At 45.9% G+C, this 14,968-nt stretch overlaps 1 protein-coding gene across 1 annotated transcript in view; it reads right to left on the bottom strand.

The window, feature by feature from the left end:
* Positions 1–7,814: 7,814 nt before the first annotated feature.
* Positions 7,815–14,968, bottom strand: part of klhl30 (kelch-like family member 30) — a 37,083-nt gene continuing 29,929 nt past the window's right edge. Inside the window, exon 7 of the mRNA XM_078563563.1 lies at positions 7,815–13,629. Within this exon, the coding sequence (XP_078419689.1) occupies positions 13,381–13,629 (249 nt within the window). The 3' untranslated portion in view covers positions 7,815–13,380. The remainder of the gene's footprint in view (positions 13,630–14,968) is intronic.

Consider the following 14,968-nt stretch of genomic DNA (forward strand, 5'->3'; position numbering starts at 1 on the left):
ACTGTAGATGACCCCTTCCAAGACTTAACTGATGATCGAGAGTAGACTGTTTGGGTGGTAATTAGCCAGGTTGGATTTGTCCTGCTTTTTATGTGCAAGACATACCTGGGCAATTTTTACAGTGTTGTAGCTGTACTGGAACAGCTTGGTTAAGGGTACGGCAAGTTCTGCAGCACATGTCTTCAGTACTATTTAAGACCATAAGACCAAAAGACATAGGAGCAGAAATTGTGCCATTCAGCCCATCAAGTCTGCTCCGCCATTCAATCATGGCTGATAAGTTTCTCAACCCCATTCTCCCGCCTACTCCCCGTAACCTTCGATCCCCTTACCAATCAAGAACCTATCTATCTCAGTTTTAAATACACTGAATGACCTGACCTCCACAGCCTTCCGTGGCAATGAATTCCATAGATTCACCACTCTTTGGCTAAAGAAGTTTCTCCTCATCTCTGTTGTAAAAGGTCTTCCCTTTACTCTGAGGCTGTGCCCTCGGGTCCTAGTCTCTCCTACTAATGGAAACATCTTCCCCACGTCCACTCTATCCAGGCCTTTCAGTATTCTGTAAGTTTCAATCAGATCCCCCCTCATCCTTCTAAACTCCATTGAGTATAGACCCAGAGTCCTCAAACATTCCTCATATGTTAAGCCTTTCATTCCTGGGATTGTTCTTGTGAACCTCCTCTGGACCCTCTCCAGGGCCAGAACATCCTTCCTGAGATATGGGGCCCAAAATTGCTCGCAATATTCTAAATGTGGTCTGACCAGAGCCTTCTAAAGCCTCAGCAGCACATCCCTGCTTTTATATTCTAGTCCTCTCGAAATAAATGCCAACATTGCATTTGCCTTCCTAACTACCGACTCAACCTGCAAGGTAACCTTAAAAGAATCCTGAACTATGACTCCCAAGTCCCTTTGCACTCCAGATTTCTGAATTCTCTCCCCATTTAGAAAGTAGCCTATGCCTCTATTCTTCCTACCAAAGTGCATGACCTCACACTTCCCCATGTTGTATTCCATCTGCCACTTCTTTGCCCATTCTCCTAACCTGTCCAAATCCTTCTGCAGCCTCCCCGCCTCCTCAATACTACCTGCCCCTCCACCTATCTTTGTATCATCTACAAACTTAGCCAGGATGCCCTCAGTTCCTTCATCTAGATCATTAATGTATAAAGTGAAAAGTTGTGGTCCCAACACTGACCCCTGCGGAACTCCACTAGTCACCGGCCGCCAACCTGAGAAGGACCCCCTTATCCCCACTCTCTGCCTCCTGCCAGACAGCCAATCTTCTATCCATGCTAGTACCTTGCCTCTAACACCATGGGCTCTTATCTTACTGAGCAGCCTCCTGTGCGGCACCTTGTCAAAGGCCTTCTGGAAGTCCAAGTAGATAACATCCATTGGCTCTCCTTTGTCTAACCTATTCATTACCTCCTTAAAGAATTCTAACAGATTTGTCAGGCATGACCTCCCCTTGATGAAACCATACTGACTTTGCCCTATTTTACCATGCACTTCCAAGTATTCTGAAATCTCATCCTTAATAATGGACTCTAAAATCTTACCAACGACCGAGGTCAGGCTAATCGGCCTGTAATTTCCCGTCTTTTGCCTCACTCCCTTCTTAAACAGGGGGGTTACATTAGCGATTTTCCAGTCCTCTGGGACCCTCCCTGACTCCAGTGATTCCTGAAAGATCGCCACTAACGCCTCCACTATCTCTTCAGCTACCTCCTTCAGAACTCTGGGGTGTAATCCATCTGGTCCAGGTGATTTACTTCAGATCTTTCAGTTTTCCTAGCACCTTCTCCTTGGTAATGGCCACTATACTCACCTCTGCCCCCCCGACTCTCTTGAACTTTGGGGATGTTACTCGTGTCTTCCACTGTGAAGACTGACGCAAAGTACCTATTCAGTTCCACCGCCGTTTCTTTGTTCCCCACTACTACTTCTCCAGCATCATTTTCCAGCGGCCCAATGTCCACTTTTGCCTCTCTCTTACCCTTTATATATCTAAAAAAACTCTTGCAATCTTCTTTTATATTACTGGCTAGTTTACCCTCAAATTTAATCTTCTCCCTCCTTATTTCTTTTTTTAGTTGTCCTCTGTTGGTCTTTGTAGGCTTCCCAATCACCTGGTTTCCCACTGCTCTTCGCCACATTGTATGCATTATCTTTAGCTTTTATGCTGTCCCTGACTTCCCTTGTCAGCCATGGTTGCCTCGTCCTCCCTTTAGTATGCTTCTTCTTCCTAGGGATGAATTTTTGCTGTGTCTCCCAAATTACTCCCAGAAACTCCTGCCATTGCTGTTCCACTGTGTTTCCTGCTAGGCTCATCTCCCAGTCAATTCTGGCCAGCTCCTCCTTCATGCCTCTGTAGTTGCCTTTATTCAACTGTAATACCGTTACATCTGATTCCAGCTTTTTCCTCTCAAATTGCAGGGTAAATTCTATCATACTATGGTCACTTCCTCCTAAAGGTTCTTTCACCTTAAGCTCCCTTATCAAATCTGCCTCATTACACATCACTAAATCTAGAATTGCCTGTTCCCTAGTGGGCTCCACCACAAGCTGCTGCAAAAAGCCATCTCGTAGACATTCCACAAATTCCTCTTCTTGGGATCCACTACCAACCTGATTTTCCCAGTCTGCCTGCAAATTGAAATCCCCCATGATCACTATAACCTTGCCTTTCTTACACGCCTTTTCTATCTCCTGGTGTATCTTGTGCCCCACATCCTGACTACTGTTCGGAGGCCTGTACATAACTCCCATTATGGTTTCCCATTTCTTGAATATTGTCTGGGTCCATAGCCTTTTCAGTATCCAGTGCCTTCAGCTGTTTCTTGATATCATGTGGGGTAAACTGAATTGGCTGAATGCTGGGGACCTCCGTAGGAGGCCGAGATGGATCATCCACTCGGCACTTCTGGCTGAAGATTGTAGCAAATGCTTCAGCCTTATCTTTTGCACTGATGTGCTGTGCTCCCCCACCATTGAGGATGAGGATATTTGTGGAACCTCCTCTTCCTGTGAGTTGATTAATTGTCCACCATCGTTCACGACTGGATGTGGCAGGACTGCAGAGCTTTGATCTGATCCATTGGTTGTGGGATTGCTTAGCTCTATCTATCGCTTGCTGCTTATGCTCTTTGGCATGCAAGTAGTCCTGTGTTATAGCTTCACCAGGTTGACACCTCATTTTTAGGTCTGCCTCGTGCTGCTCCTGGCATGCCCTCCTGCACTCTTCATTGAACCAGGGTTGATCTCCTGGCTTGATGTTAAAGGTAGGGTGGGGGATATGCCAGGCCATGAGGTTACAGATTGTGCTTGAGTACAATTCTGCTGCTGCCCCATAGTGCCTCATGGATGCCCAGTCTTCAGTTGCTAGACCTGTTCAAAATCTATCCCATTTAGCACAGTGGTAGTGCCGCACAACACGATGGAGGGTATCCTCAATGTGAAGGCAGAACTTCATAGTCATCCTCATGGAATCATATCTTACAGATAATGTCCCAGACCCAGCAGAGGTGGTATACAGTCAGGAGGAACTTCATCTCCATGAGAACTGTACAGTGGTCAATCCTACTGATACTATCATGGACAGATGCATCTGTGGCAGACAGGTTGGTCAAGGGCCAAGTATGTTTTTCCCTCTTGTTGGTTCCCTCACCACCTGCCCGCAGACCCAGTCCAGAAGCTATGTCATTTAGGACTTGGCCAGCTGAGTCACTCTTGATGATGAACATTGAAGTCCGCCATCCAGGGTACATTCTGCCCCCTTACCGCCCTCAGTGTTTCCTCCAAGTGGTGTTCAACATGGAGGAGCACTGATTCATCAGCTGAGGGGCGGGGACGGTATGTAGTAATCAGCAGAAGGTTTCCTTGCCCATGTTTGACCTGATGCCATGAGACTTCATGGGGTCCAGATTTGATGTTGAGGACTCCCAGGGCAACTCCCTCCTGACTGTATACCACCTCTGCTGGGTCTGGGACATTATCTGTAAGATATGATTCCATGAGGGTGACTATGTCAGGCTGTTGCTTGACTAGTCTGTGAGACAGCTCTCCCAATTTTGGCATCAGCCCCCAGATATTAGTAAGGGGGACTTCGCAGGGTCGACAGGGCTGAAATTGCCGTTGTCATTTCTGATGCTTCAGTCAATGCCGGGTGGTCCGCCTGGTTTCGTTCCTTTTTTGTGACTTTGTAGCAGTTTGATACAACTAAGTGGCTTGCTAGGTCATTTCAGAAGGCATTTCTAAGAGCCAACCATGTTGCTGTGGGTCTGGAGTCATATGTAGGCCAGACCAGTAAAGGGTAGCAGTTTTCCTTCCCTAAAGGGCATTAGTGAACCAGATGGATTTTTACAACAATCAACAATGGTTTCATGGTCATCATTAGACTGCCATGGCAGGATTTGAGCCCAGGTCCCAGTACATTACCCTGAGTCTCTGGATTACTAGTCCAGCTACAATACACTACGTTATCGCCTCCCCTATGATATGTGATTGTAACAAAGGTAAATTGTCCCTCTTCATCTGTCTTGACATTCCTGCAGTCTTTGACATCGTTGACAATGCCATCTTCTTCCAACGCCTCTCCACTGTTGTCTGGCTGGGTGGGACTGCTCTCATCCTTCCATTCTTAGCCAACTATTCATAAACAGTGTATCACCATCAATGGCTTCTCTTCCCATTCCCTCACCATTACCTCTGGTGTTGCCCAATGATCTATCCTTGGCCTCCTCCAATTTCTGATCCACACACTGCCCCTTGGTGACACCATCCAAAAACACAAATGTCAGTTTCCATATGTACCCTGATGGCACCCAACTCTACCTCATCACCAACTCTCTTGCTTCCTCTACAGTCTTGAAATTGTCAGAGACTGGGTCTGGCCTCAGTGTTGGATGAGCAGGAATTTCCTCCAATTCAAATTTGGAAGGCTGAAGCCATTGCCTTTGTTCCCCGCCACAAACTCCACTCCCTATCCACCGGCTTCATCCATTTCCCTTGCAATTGTATGAAGCTGAACCAGACTCTTCACTACCTCAGTCTCATATTTGACTTCGAGATGAGCTTCTGACCACAACCTGTGCCATCACTAAGACCACCAATTTCCAGCTCTGTAACATTGCTCGACTCAGTCCCTGCCTAAGCTCTTCTGCTGCTGAAACCTCACCTTGATCATTGTTACCTCCAGACTCGATGATTCCTGGCTGGTCACCAATATTCTATGAGGTCATCCAAACTCTGCTGCCTGTGACCTAACTCACGCCAAATCCTGGTTATCCATCACCCCTGTACTCACTGATTTACACTGCAATGTCTCGATTTGAAAATCCTCATCTTTGTTTTTAAATCCTTCCGTGCCCTCACCCCTTCCCATCTTCGCAATCTCCTTCTTTATTTTTAAATTTTCTACACACATCCAAGAGCGCCTCCATTTTGAGACGCCCTCACACACCCCTTTCTATCTCAGTGGCAGCTCCCGGTGGGGCTGCTGGCCAACCAGTGCTGCAGGCCCTCTCATTGGGCCTCCCACCTTGGGAAACCACCCGACATCCTTAAAGGGGTGGCAAACGCAGAGGCAACCTCTTAATTTACCATCTCCTGGAAGATTGTGCTGGAGGGCACACTGCAGAATTGAGCAGTGTTTGAAAGTGGTCCTGATTCGTGCTTATATTCTATGTCAGGAACATCCCACCCCATAAGTTCACTTAAAAGGAAATCAGGTATGTATTACAGAAGGAAAAAATAATAAAGTTCTAGGAAAGGGATGGAAAGAAGCAGAGAATTGGGATGAGAACCTTCAGGGAGTAGACAAAGGTGCAATAGGATAATTGCCTTCGCCTGTGCTTCTACATTGAGTACTTGTATCAAAAAATACAGGACTGTATGTCCTAATGTTACTGACAGACATTAAGTGTGTTTCTGATGTTAGAGGAAGCATTTGATGATATAATAAATGACATTTTATAGGGGGGATGGTAGTGTAGTGGTAATGTCACTGGACTAATAATGCAGAAGCCCAGGCTAATGCCCTGGGACATGGGCTCAAATCCCACCACAGCAGCTGGTGGGATTTAAATTCAATTAATAAATGTGGAATTGAAAGCTTGTCTCAGTAATGGTGACCACAGAACTATCATTGATTGTTATAAAAACCCTTTCTGCCTCACTAATGGCCTTTTGGGAAGGAAATCTGCCACCCTTATCTGGTCTGGCCTACATGCCAAGAATGCAGTTGGAAACAGTCACCCTTACCTTTTCTTCTCACATTCCCCATCTTTCTAATGCTCTGGAGGTACAAAATGGCATAATACTGAGACAGTGGAAGAGGCCTGGGGTCTGGCTTTGTAGAATGTTACCAGTTTACCTGTTACCATAAGGATCAATTCTTTCCTTTGGTGCTCCAGCTGGACACTTGGCCTGAGCAGCATACAGTGAGGGGAGGAGTCTGCCCAAAGTTTCCTGGCCCAGGTCATTTACTTGTCTAGGAAGCGACTCTAATCCTGGAAGGGCCTTGCGCCTGGACTGGAGAGTGGAAACGGGAACAAAACTGAAGACTTAAAAGGCCTGAGGCTCCTGGTCTCCAGTATCATGCACTTTCTGGTTGCCAGAAAGTTCTGAGGCCCGTAGGCCATCCTGGGAAAGTTGAAATTACTAAAACCAAACTTGCCTTTGATATCTTCAGAGTCCAAGGCGATCCTGGCTTTAAGGTCCCCCATCTGGTTTCTTCAACTGTTTTTCCTGCTGGTGGTCCTGTGATCTGACTCAGCGAAAACTGGGGCGGAAGGCCAAGAATCTCCCTCTCCTGCCTCATTTGAATCTTGCTCTTACTCCAGCCACAAGCCCATTGATGTGGGCTTGGGAATGTTCAGGAAGTCCTCAGCCAGTATTGTCGGGGAAAAGACCCAATATAATATGCCCCCACCCCCTTTCCCTCTTTGCCAGACCTGGGAATTGAGTGTTCACCAGGTCCAAAAGGAAATTCCACAGTTGTGCTTTCCTTATGGGAATAAGCCTTTACTTGGGTTTTTATACAGGGATAAGAAAAGGGACAATTAGGAAGCCTGGCAGGTCAGGCTGCACCAGAGATGCTTTGCACCTATCTGCTACTTGCCCCCTTACCAGGATCCACAGCCAGAGGCAAACACGTCTCCACTCGAGCATCAGTTTAAAAGGGACCAGACAAGAGTTATGCCCCGTGCTCCTTGCTGACCTACAACCAAAGTCATCAACTGGCAATGACTGCCAGAGGTTTAGATGGTCCTTAACTTTTGGGCTTGGGTGTATTCCAGGCTCTCATTCCATCAAACCATCCCATCTGATTCCTCATGGGAAATGGCAGCACCATGAGAGGACAGTGCAATTTTACATGTTAGAAGGACCCCAAGGTTAAAGCTGCACCACCTATGTGCTCGCTCACATTATGGTGCTCCCTACATGAACAGTTCTGTGCATTTGCAACCCCCTCCACAAGGCAGTGCTCGCTTCCCAGGCATCTGTTACAATGCCTTCATTCTGAGACCCTCCACCAGTCAAGCAATGTTTGATCCACAGGACAAGTACCAGGTTGGTGTCTAGGCAGTCAAGGCCATTATCTGCAGACATGGCTCATGACACCTTAGAGCACCTAGCAACTATCTCCAATAGTGCTAAAGTTTGAGGAGGGAGACGGAGGAGGGAGTGGGCAGTGAGGAGGAAGTGATAAGGACTATTCCAGTATGCACAGGGTCATTTCAATAATTCAATGATTTTACCAATGAATTTAACAAACATTCCTGCACAATAATCTCACCATGGAAGTGTGCAGTTAAGCAGGATTTTGATTTACTTATTCATTTATTTAGATCTTTCTGACAGCTCAAGGCATTAAATAAGAAAACAGAATAAAATAACACACTTTAAAATATCTGTTTATATTCAATTTACGTAATGTGAAGTCGGTTTTTCCATTTGGAACTGATATCTAACAAACTGTATGGGGCAATGCTTCGAAGTCAAAGTATGATGAAGATGTCAATGGAGTTTTCTCCTCCCTGTCAGATTTTCCAAACTTCTCTCCCCCTCTTCTATCCTTCTGTAACCATTGACACCTCCTCTGGGCCCAGCTTTTGTTTCTAGCTTGTCCCATTATCGTATCTGTTTGGCTTCTGTCGTTTCATACTTCTGTGCTCCTGCCTAAGTCCCTTTTGTTTTTTTCCCCCCCACCCCTATTTTCCTGTGTCTGCCCTTGCTTAAAATCTGATTTTTCCCAGTTTCCCAGAAAGGTCATCAGCCTGAAACGTTAACTCTGTTTCTCTCTCCACAGATGTTGCCTGACCTGCTGAGCATTTCTCAAAGTTTCTGTTTGTATTCCATGCTGAGGAGGTGTCGTTCCATACTTTAGGATGTCTTGTGTTTCATTTGCTATGCTTTGTCACGGTTTAGTTTTAGTTGCTTGTAATGTGTAAAGAATGACTGGAGCTACCCTGGAACCTGTGAGCCTGTGGCATCTGAGGTGGAGCTGCACTTCACAGGAGATTTACACTCGGAGCTGAGTTTCCTGGTGTTGTTCATTGTTCTGACTCATAGACAGTGATTGGTTGTCTGGTAATAAAGATGGTAAAAGGCAATGAGGAACTAGACATTGGAAAGAAGAGATCAGGGAAAACTGCAATGGGGTGGGGGAGGGGAGGGCAGGAGGGCTACAAAAGGACCCGCAATCTCGGATACAGCAAGAAAAGTAGGAAATGGACGTATTTCTCTGAGTTAATCTCCCCCACAGCCCAGGAACAGCCTGTTCCATCTTGGGCCTGGAATAGCCTCGGAGCTAATACATATGTCAAAATACAGTGGATGCTGGAAATCTGAAATATAAACATAATGTTGGAAACACTCAGCATCCATGCAGAAAGATTGATGACCCTCTATCAGAATGGAAAATGTTAGAGATATAACAGATGTTAAGCAAGGACAGAGGGCAGAGAAAGAAGGAAGAGGAAAAAACAAAAGGGAAAGTCTATGAAAGGGTGGAAGGAGAGATTAAATCTCAAAAGGGATGATGGTGCAAGGCCAAAGGAGATGGTAAGCGCACAAATAAATGAACAATAAATCTATCTAGAGGAGGTGTAAATGAAAGCAGCAGAATCATTACTAACAGATTCCCACCAACCACTGCCCCCCCGCCAGAAAATGGGACCATTGGATCATAATCTGAAGAGGAACAATTTGCAGGGTTATGGGAAAAGGTGGGGGAGTAGTTCTGGATGAATTGCTCTTGCAGACATGATGAGCCAAATGGCCTCTTTCTTTGCTGGAACCGTTGTATGAATCTATGATTCAGTGCTCATGATCTGAGACTGTTGAATTTGATGTTGTTGGAAATGGCGAAGGATGATCTGCTGAATATGGAGGCTGGGGGGATGGAAGGTGAGGACATGAAGAACCCCATCATGGTTCTAGGAGGGAGGGGAAAGAGTAAGAGCAGAAGTGCAGAAAATTAAACAGATATGGTGGAGACCCCTGCCAACCCCAATCAGAGGGGAGGATTTCTCCTTGAGGTTAATGGTAAACATTTCAGAAGCACTGGTATGGAGGGTGGCATCATCAGAACAGATGTGACTGAGGCGATGAAACTGGGAAAATGGGAGGGAGTCCTTCCAGGAAGCAAAATGTGAGGAAATGGAGTAAAGGTGGCTGTGAGAATCAATGGGCTTATGGCCTATCCTCATATGTGGAGACAGAGAAGTTGAGGAAGGGGAGGGAAGAATCAGAGATGGGCCATGTGAGAGAAGGGTGGAAATTGGAAGCAAAATTGATGAAGCTTTCCAGCAGTTCAGGGCAGGAACAGAAAGTGGTACTGACATAGTTGTCGATGTACTGAAAAAAGTGATGAGCGTGGTGGTCTGAGATTTTTTTATTTATTCATTCACAGGGTATGGGTGTCGCTGGCTAGACCAGCATTTTTTGCACATTCCTAATTGCCCTTGAGAAGGTGCTGGTGAGTAGGACTAGGACAACGAATGTTCCACATATACCATGAAAAGGAAGGTATAGTTAGGCCCCCAGGGAGTCCCCATAGCAACACCTTTTATTTGGAGGGAGTGAGTAAAATGAAAGAAGCATTTGTTCAATGTTCAGTCAGGCAGAGAAGGTTGATAATGGATGGGGACTCCATTCAAGGGAGAAGCAGAGAGCCTTCAGACCATCCTGATAGGGGATGGAGATGTCGAGGGTTTGGCAGCCCATGGTGAAAAGGAGGTGGTTAGTGTCAGGAAACTGGAAACTCTTAAAGTGAGCTGTCGAAGATGGTATCACCAGAACTGATGCAATGGGGACAAAAAAAGCTGGGAGAATGGAAGAGCCCTGACAGGAAGTGAAGTGGGAAGTTTTCTTCCGCCAACCCTTTCCTAACATCTGTACTTGCTTAAATCCTGTTACAGACATAACATTCTCCACAGATGCTGCCAGACCTGCTGAGGATTTCCAGCATTTTCGGTTTATATTTCCTTGGAGCTCCTCCTGCTCAGTGGCTGTAAGTGGCTGTGCGGTAGAAAAACCATTAACACACAGAAGCTGCGGACTCCCACCGAACTTCCAGCAAAATTGCGGTGTTGGAGCCGGAGGAACCGCAAGAAAGTTCCCAGCAAGGACTCTACCCACTCATTCAATCTCTCCCCACAGGCCCGGTACAATCTATTCTATCACAGACTCTACATTTACTCTCCAGAGGGTTAGTCCTATATAAATATTCTCTAATCCCCAAAGGTAATTCTATAAAACCTCATCCATTGATTTCCTCTCATGACCAACCCTAACACAGCTGCCCTCCAGATGTTGGCCTTTTATTGTCCTATACAATGTTTAACCATCTCAGTCTACCACTGTATCAGTAAACTCAATCCCAGTCACAGATATTTATCCATACCACCATGAAGGTGTTAACTCACTCCACCTCAACTTTTGCTGGTTTTAGTCAAAAAACGTTTAGGCCTTAACAGCCTGAAGCCCCACTCAGCCACTGTAGCCTTGGGAAACCAGTCCTCCAGGACTATCAAGGAAAGAAAGATTTATCTAACTGAACACTGTTGCTAGCAACCAGGGAGAACAAGAATCACTCAAGCATTTTTTACCAAAAGTGTTTTGCCATTTCCTTTGAACACTTTCACTTCATAGCTTTAAAAATATTGAAGGTGTGGGAAAAAGTCTGGTTGCTTGGCCGGGGAAGTTGGAGATGGGAGGCTGTGCAATGATAGAACGGTTACAGCCCAGAAGGAGGCCATTCGCCCATCAGGTCTATGCTGGCTCTGTGTAAGAGCTATCGAGCTAGTTCTACTTCCCTATCTTTCCCCGGAGCACTGCAAATTTTTTCTCTTCAGGTAATTAATTAGGGTTGGCAACACTACTGTAAGCAAGATGGAGAGGGATTTCCAATAACACCACACACTTGTGTGTCAGACCTACGGTCACCTACGTCAGTGTCAGCACAAGTGAGGGTCCCGTCAGGGAGAACCACTGAAGGAGCAATGTCAGCCAGCAGCTGAAGCAAGAGCCAGCAGGTCTGGCGGAAGGGTGGATGCAAGAAATTTGTACTCCCCTGAGTCCCCTCCTACCCTGTTCTCATCCGGTGTAACCAGCACCCACCCCACAAGAGTGTCCCAGCACACAGTGCAGGTCCAAGGTTCTCGAGGACAATTTTCAAAGTCCATGGCCAGGATTTTCAGCTCGGTGTGCGGATGTGCGCCCGACATGCACGAGCGTGAAATAGCGCGTGATGACATCAGGTGACCGTCCCAACTTCATTGCGCACTCGCGCGATATTTCGGATGGCAGGCGCACGCAGGAGTTGGCAGCGCGCCCGCAGACATTTAAGAGGGCTATTGAGCCCATTAAATAATTCATTAAGTTGAATTTTTCCCTGCCCGTCGAAACTTCCAGTTGGCGGGCGGGCGAATAGGCCAAGCAGCATTTGGTTTCGACCAGTGATTTTAAAAAAATTAAAACTCTTAAAACTCATTTTCAACATGTCCCTGCTCATGTGACGGAGTCACGTTAGGGGACATGTTTTCCTTATTTTTCAATTCTTTACTGTCAAAATGTAATGTCAAAAATCCTGAGCTCCCTGAGGCAGCTCTGTGCCTTCAGGGAGCTTTCAGTGTGCGCGCCCCCTGTGCATGCGCACACTTCAGTGCTCGCGCTCTTCCCACCGCCCCCCCCCACCCACCCCCCAACCCTGGCAGCACTGAGGCTCTTAGCGGGGCCTTTCCCGCTGGCTGGCCGTTGATTGGCCAGCCCTCGTGAAATTGCAGTTGGGTGGGGCCTGATTGCGGGCGGCGGTCGGTTTCGCGGCCAACGAGGTGAAAATCCTGCCCGTTGGTGGTTTTTTTGTTGCAGTTCCAAGTTCAGTTAGCAGATGGTGCTGGTTTTCAATGTCTGGTTACCATGGGGACAAAACCGTTCTATGACACGATTTTGAAGATTAATTTTAAATAAAGCATAATGGCCCAATGTTGCTAAGCTAAATGGACAGGAGAATAATGGTTTTTTCCCCCTCAGTCTTAATTTGATTTCACTCTCCACTTGAAAAAGGTATTATTGGGTTGTACTGCTTTTACACAATATTTGTCCAGTTTCCCCACTATTTTGTGCTAAGGTGTTAAAGGGGAATTCCATTTCAAAGAGGATCCTTGACTCTGAAACAGCTGTTAAAGCAGTTGGGAGGATACCTTTGATACAGGTTCATGTTTTGGCACTACAAGAGGGATGGGGTTATCTTACTTGAGGTAAAAGAACATAATATACAGTTAAGAAAGGATACTGCGACCAGTTATTTACTCATCACCACTCTTCAAAGTAAGGGTAACTGTGGAAGTGAGTGCTTTTGATGTGGAGCGCTGGTTCCTTGTTTGGAGAGATGTGCTGTCACTGAATTACTGCTCGATATGAATGTCAAGGGCCTGCTCCAGATATAACAGGCAACACTATTAGCTTTTTTCCGGGTTGCCAAGGGACCATTTATATTGAATAATTCACTTCCCTCCCATGTCCTAGCTGAACACTGAAACCAAATTTAATAAGCATAACTTGTGACTGAGTTTGATCAAAGTTATGTTGGATGGCAGACATGTTAGGTGTTGAGCAAGACTTTGTAACTACAGCCCATTCACTTCATTGAATACCAGACCTCCTGGGAGCCTTTCTAGAAAAAATACCTCTCAGACTAAAGAAGGTGAAGCTGCTAAAAACTAGCATGTGCAGCCCATAGTCTTGCTCTGGACAGTGGGTTCCACCCCTCTCTTTTCGACTAACTGTTCACTGTGTGAACTGTGCTGTGCTGTGCAGGCAGTGTCCTTAATTGGGTGCGCAGACTAGGAAGAGTTACAGAGTGTTTCTCTAGGTGTTGCTGTCTGGAAACAGTTCAGTCCATCTGGATGTGTCAATGAAAATGGAGCAAGACCCATGATAAAGCCAGGGGCGCGGCAGGAAGCCTTCGATAGTCCACACATCCTTGACACAATCGTACACCTCCAACTCCACACTGTAGTCTCCTTCCATCCCCTTCCAATGACCGCCAGTAACATAGATCTTCCCAGCAATCACCACCATGCCCCCATTCTCATGTAACTTATGGAGCAGCTGAACCTGAAAGAGAAGAACCAAACAATGCATCATGGAATGTCTGTGTGATGGATTGTGGAACATCAGTGCAATGGATCATGGGGTACCAGTTGGAATACATGAATAAACCATGGGCTACCAGTAGAATGAACAATGGGATACCAGTACAGTGAATCATGGCTGTGTTGGTCTTCATATATTTGCACTTCACTCATCTATCAGTAATGCTCAGACATGGTATAACTGTCTATCATTAAAGTGCACATTAGTACATTCAATCAGATTACAGGGGTGACCCTTATTTGTTGGTTATAGACTTTCTACGTTCTAGTACATTGTCAGAGACAAACCCATCTGGCACAGGAAGGGCAAGGGATCAGATGCATGGGAACATCACTGCCTGCAAGTTCCCCTCCAGGTCACTCACCATCCTGACTTGGAAATACATCGCCGTTCATTCACTGTTGCTGGGTCAAAATTCTGGACTCCTCTCCCTAACAGCACTGTGGCTGTACCTACACCACATGGACTGCAGAGGTTCAAGAAAGCAGCTCACCACCACCTTCTCAAAACGCTAGCCTTGCCAGTGGTGCACACACCCCAAGAATAAATAAAAAAGACTTTGCTAATCTGTAGAACTGGTTTGATTGGTTGGAGAACAGGTCTTCAGAACTGATTTTCAGCCAATGAAAACCTTTTTACCAAAAACAAAATTGTTTTTCTGCCTTGAAAATGGAAGTTGAGAGCATAGCAACAGGAAAAACAAGGCTGTTTAATCTCTGAATCTACAAATGGAGGAAAGATGAATTGTGTGAATTAATTATCATTTAAGTTAAATTAAACCTGCTGCAACTAAAGCACAGAGGAGCAGGGGGAAGAAGGTTAATATTCTGTGTAGGCAGGTGTCATGGCATAAACTTTCAGAGTACATGCCGATTGTGAAGAAACTCGCTTACTGCCAGCACAGATTGGAAAATTGGAACATACGAAATAGGAGCAGGAGTGGGCCATTCGGCCCCTCGAGCCTTCTCCGCCATTCAATAAGATCATGGCTGATCTAATTGTGTCCACATTCCATCTACCTCCGATAATCTTTGACTCCCTTGTTAGTCAAGAGTCTATTTACCTCTCCCTTAAGAGTATTCGTTGACCCCGTCTCCACCTCTCTCCAGGGAAGAGAGTTCCAAATATTAACAACTCTCTGAGAAAAAAATTCTTCTCATCTCCATCTTAAATGGGAGATCTCTTGTTTTTAAACTGTGTTCCCTAGCTGTAGTCTCTCCCAAAAGGGGGAACATCCAGCATCCACCCTGTCAAGTCTCCTCAGGATCTTATATGTTTCAATAAGGTCTAATGTGGGGAT

This window comes from Cetorhinus maximus, chromosome 19 (assembly GCF_964194155.1).
Source record: "Cetorhinus maximus chromosome 19, sCetMax3.hap1.1, whole genome shotgun sequence".
In the NCBI taxonomy this organism is placed as follows: Eukaryota; Metazoa; Chordata; class Chondrichthyes; order Lamniformes; family Cetorhinidae; genus Cetorhinus; species Cetorhinus maximus.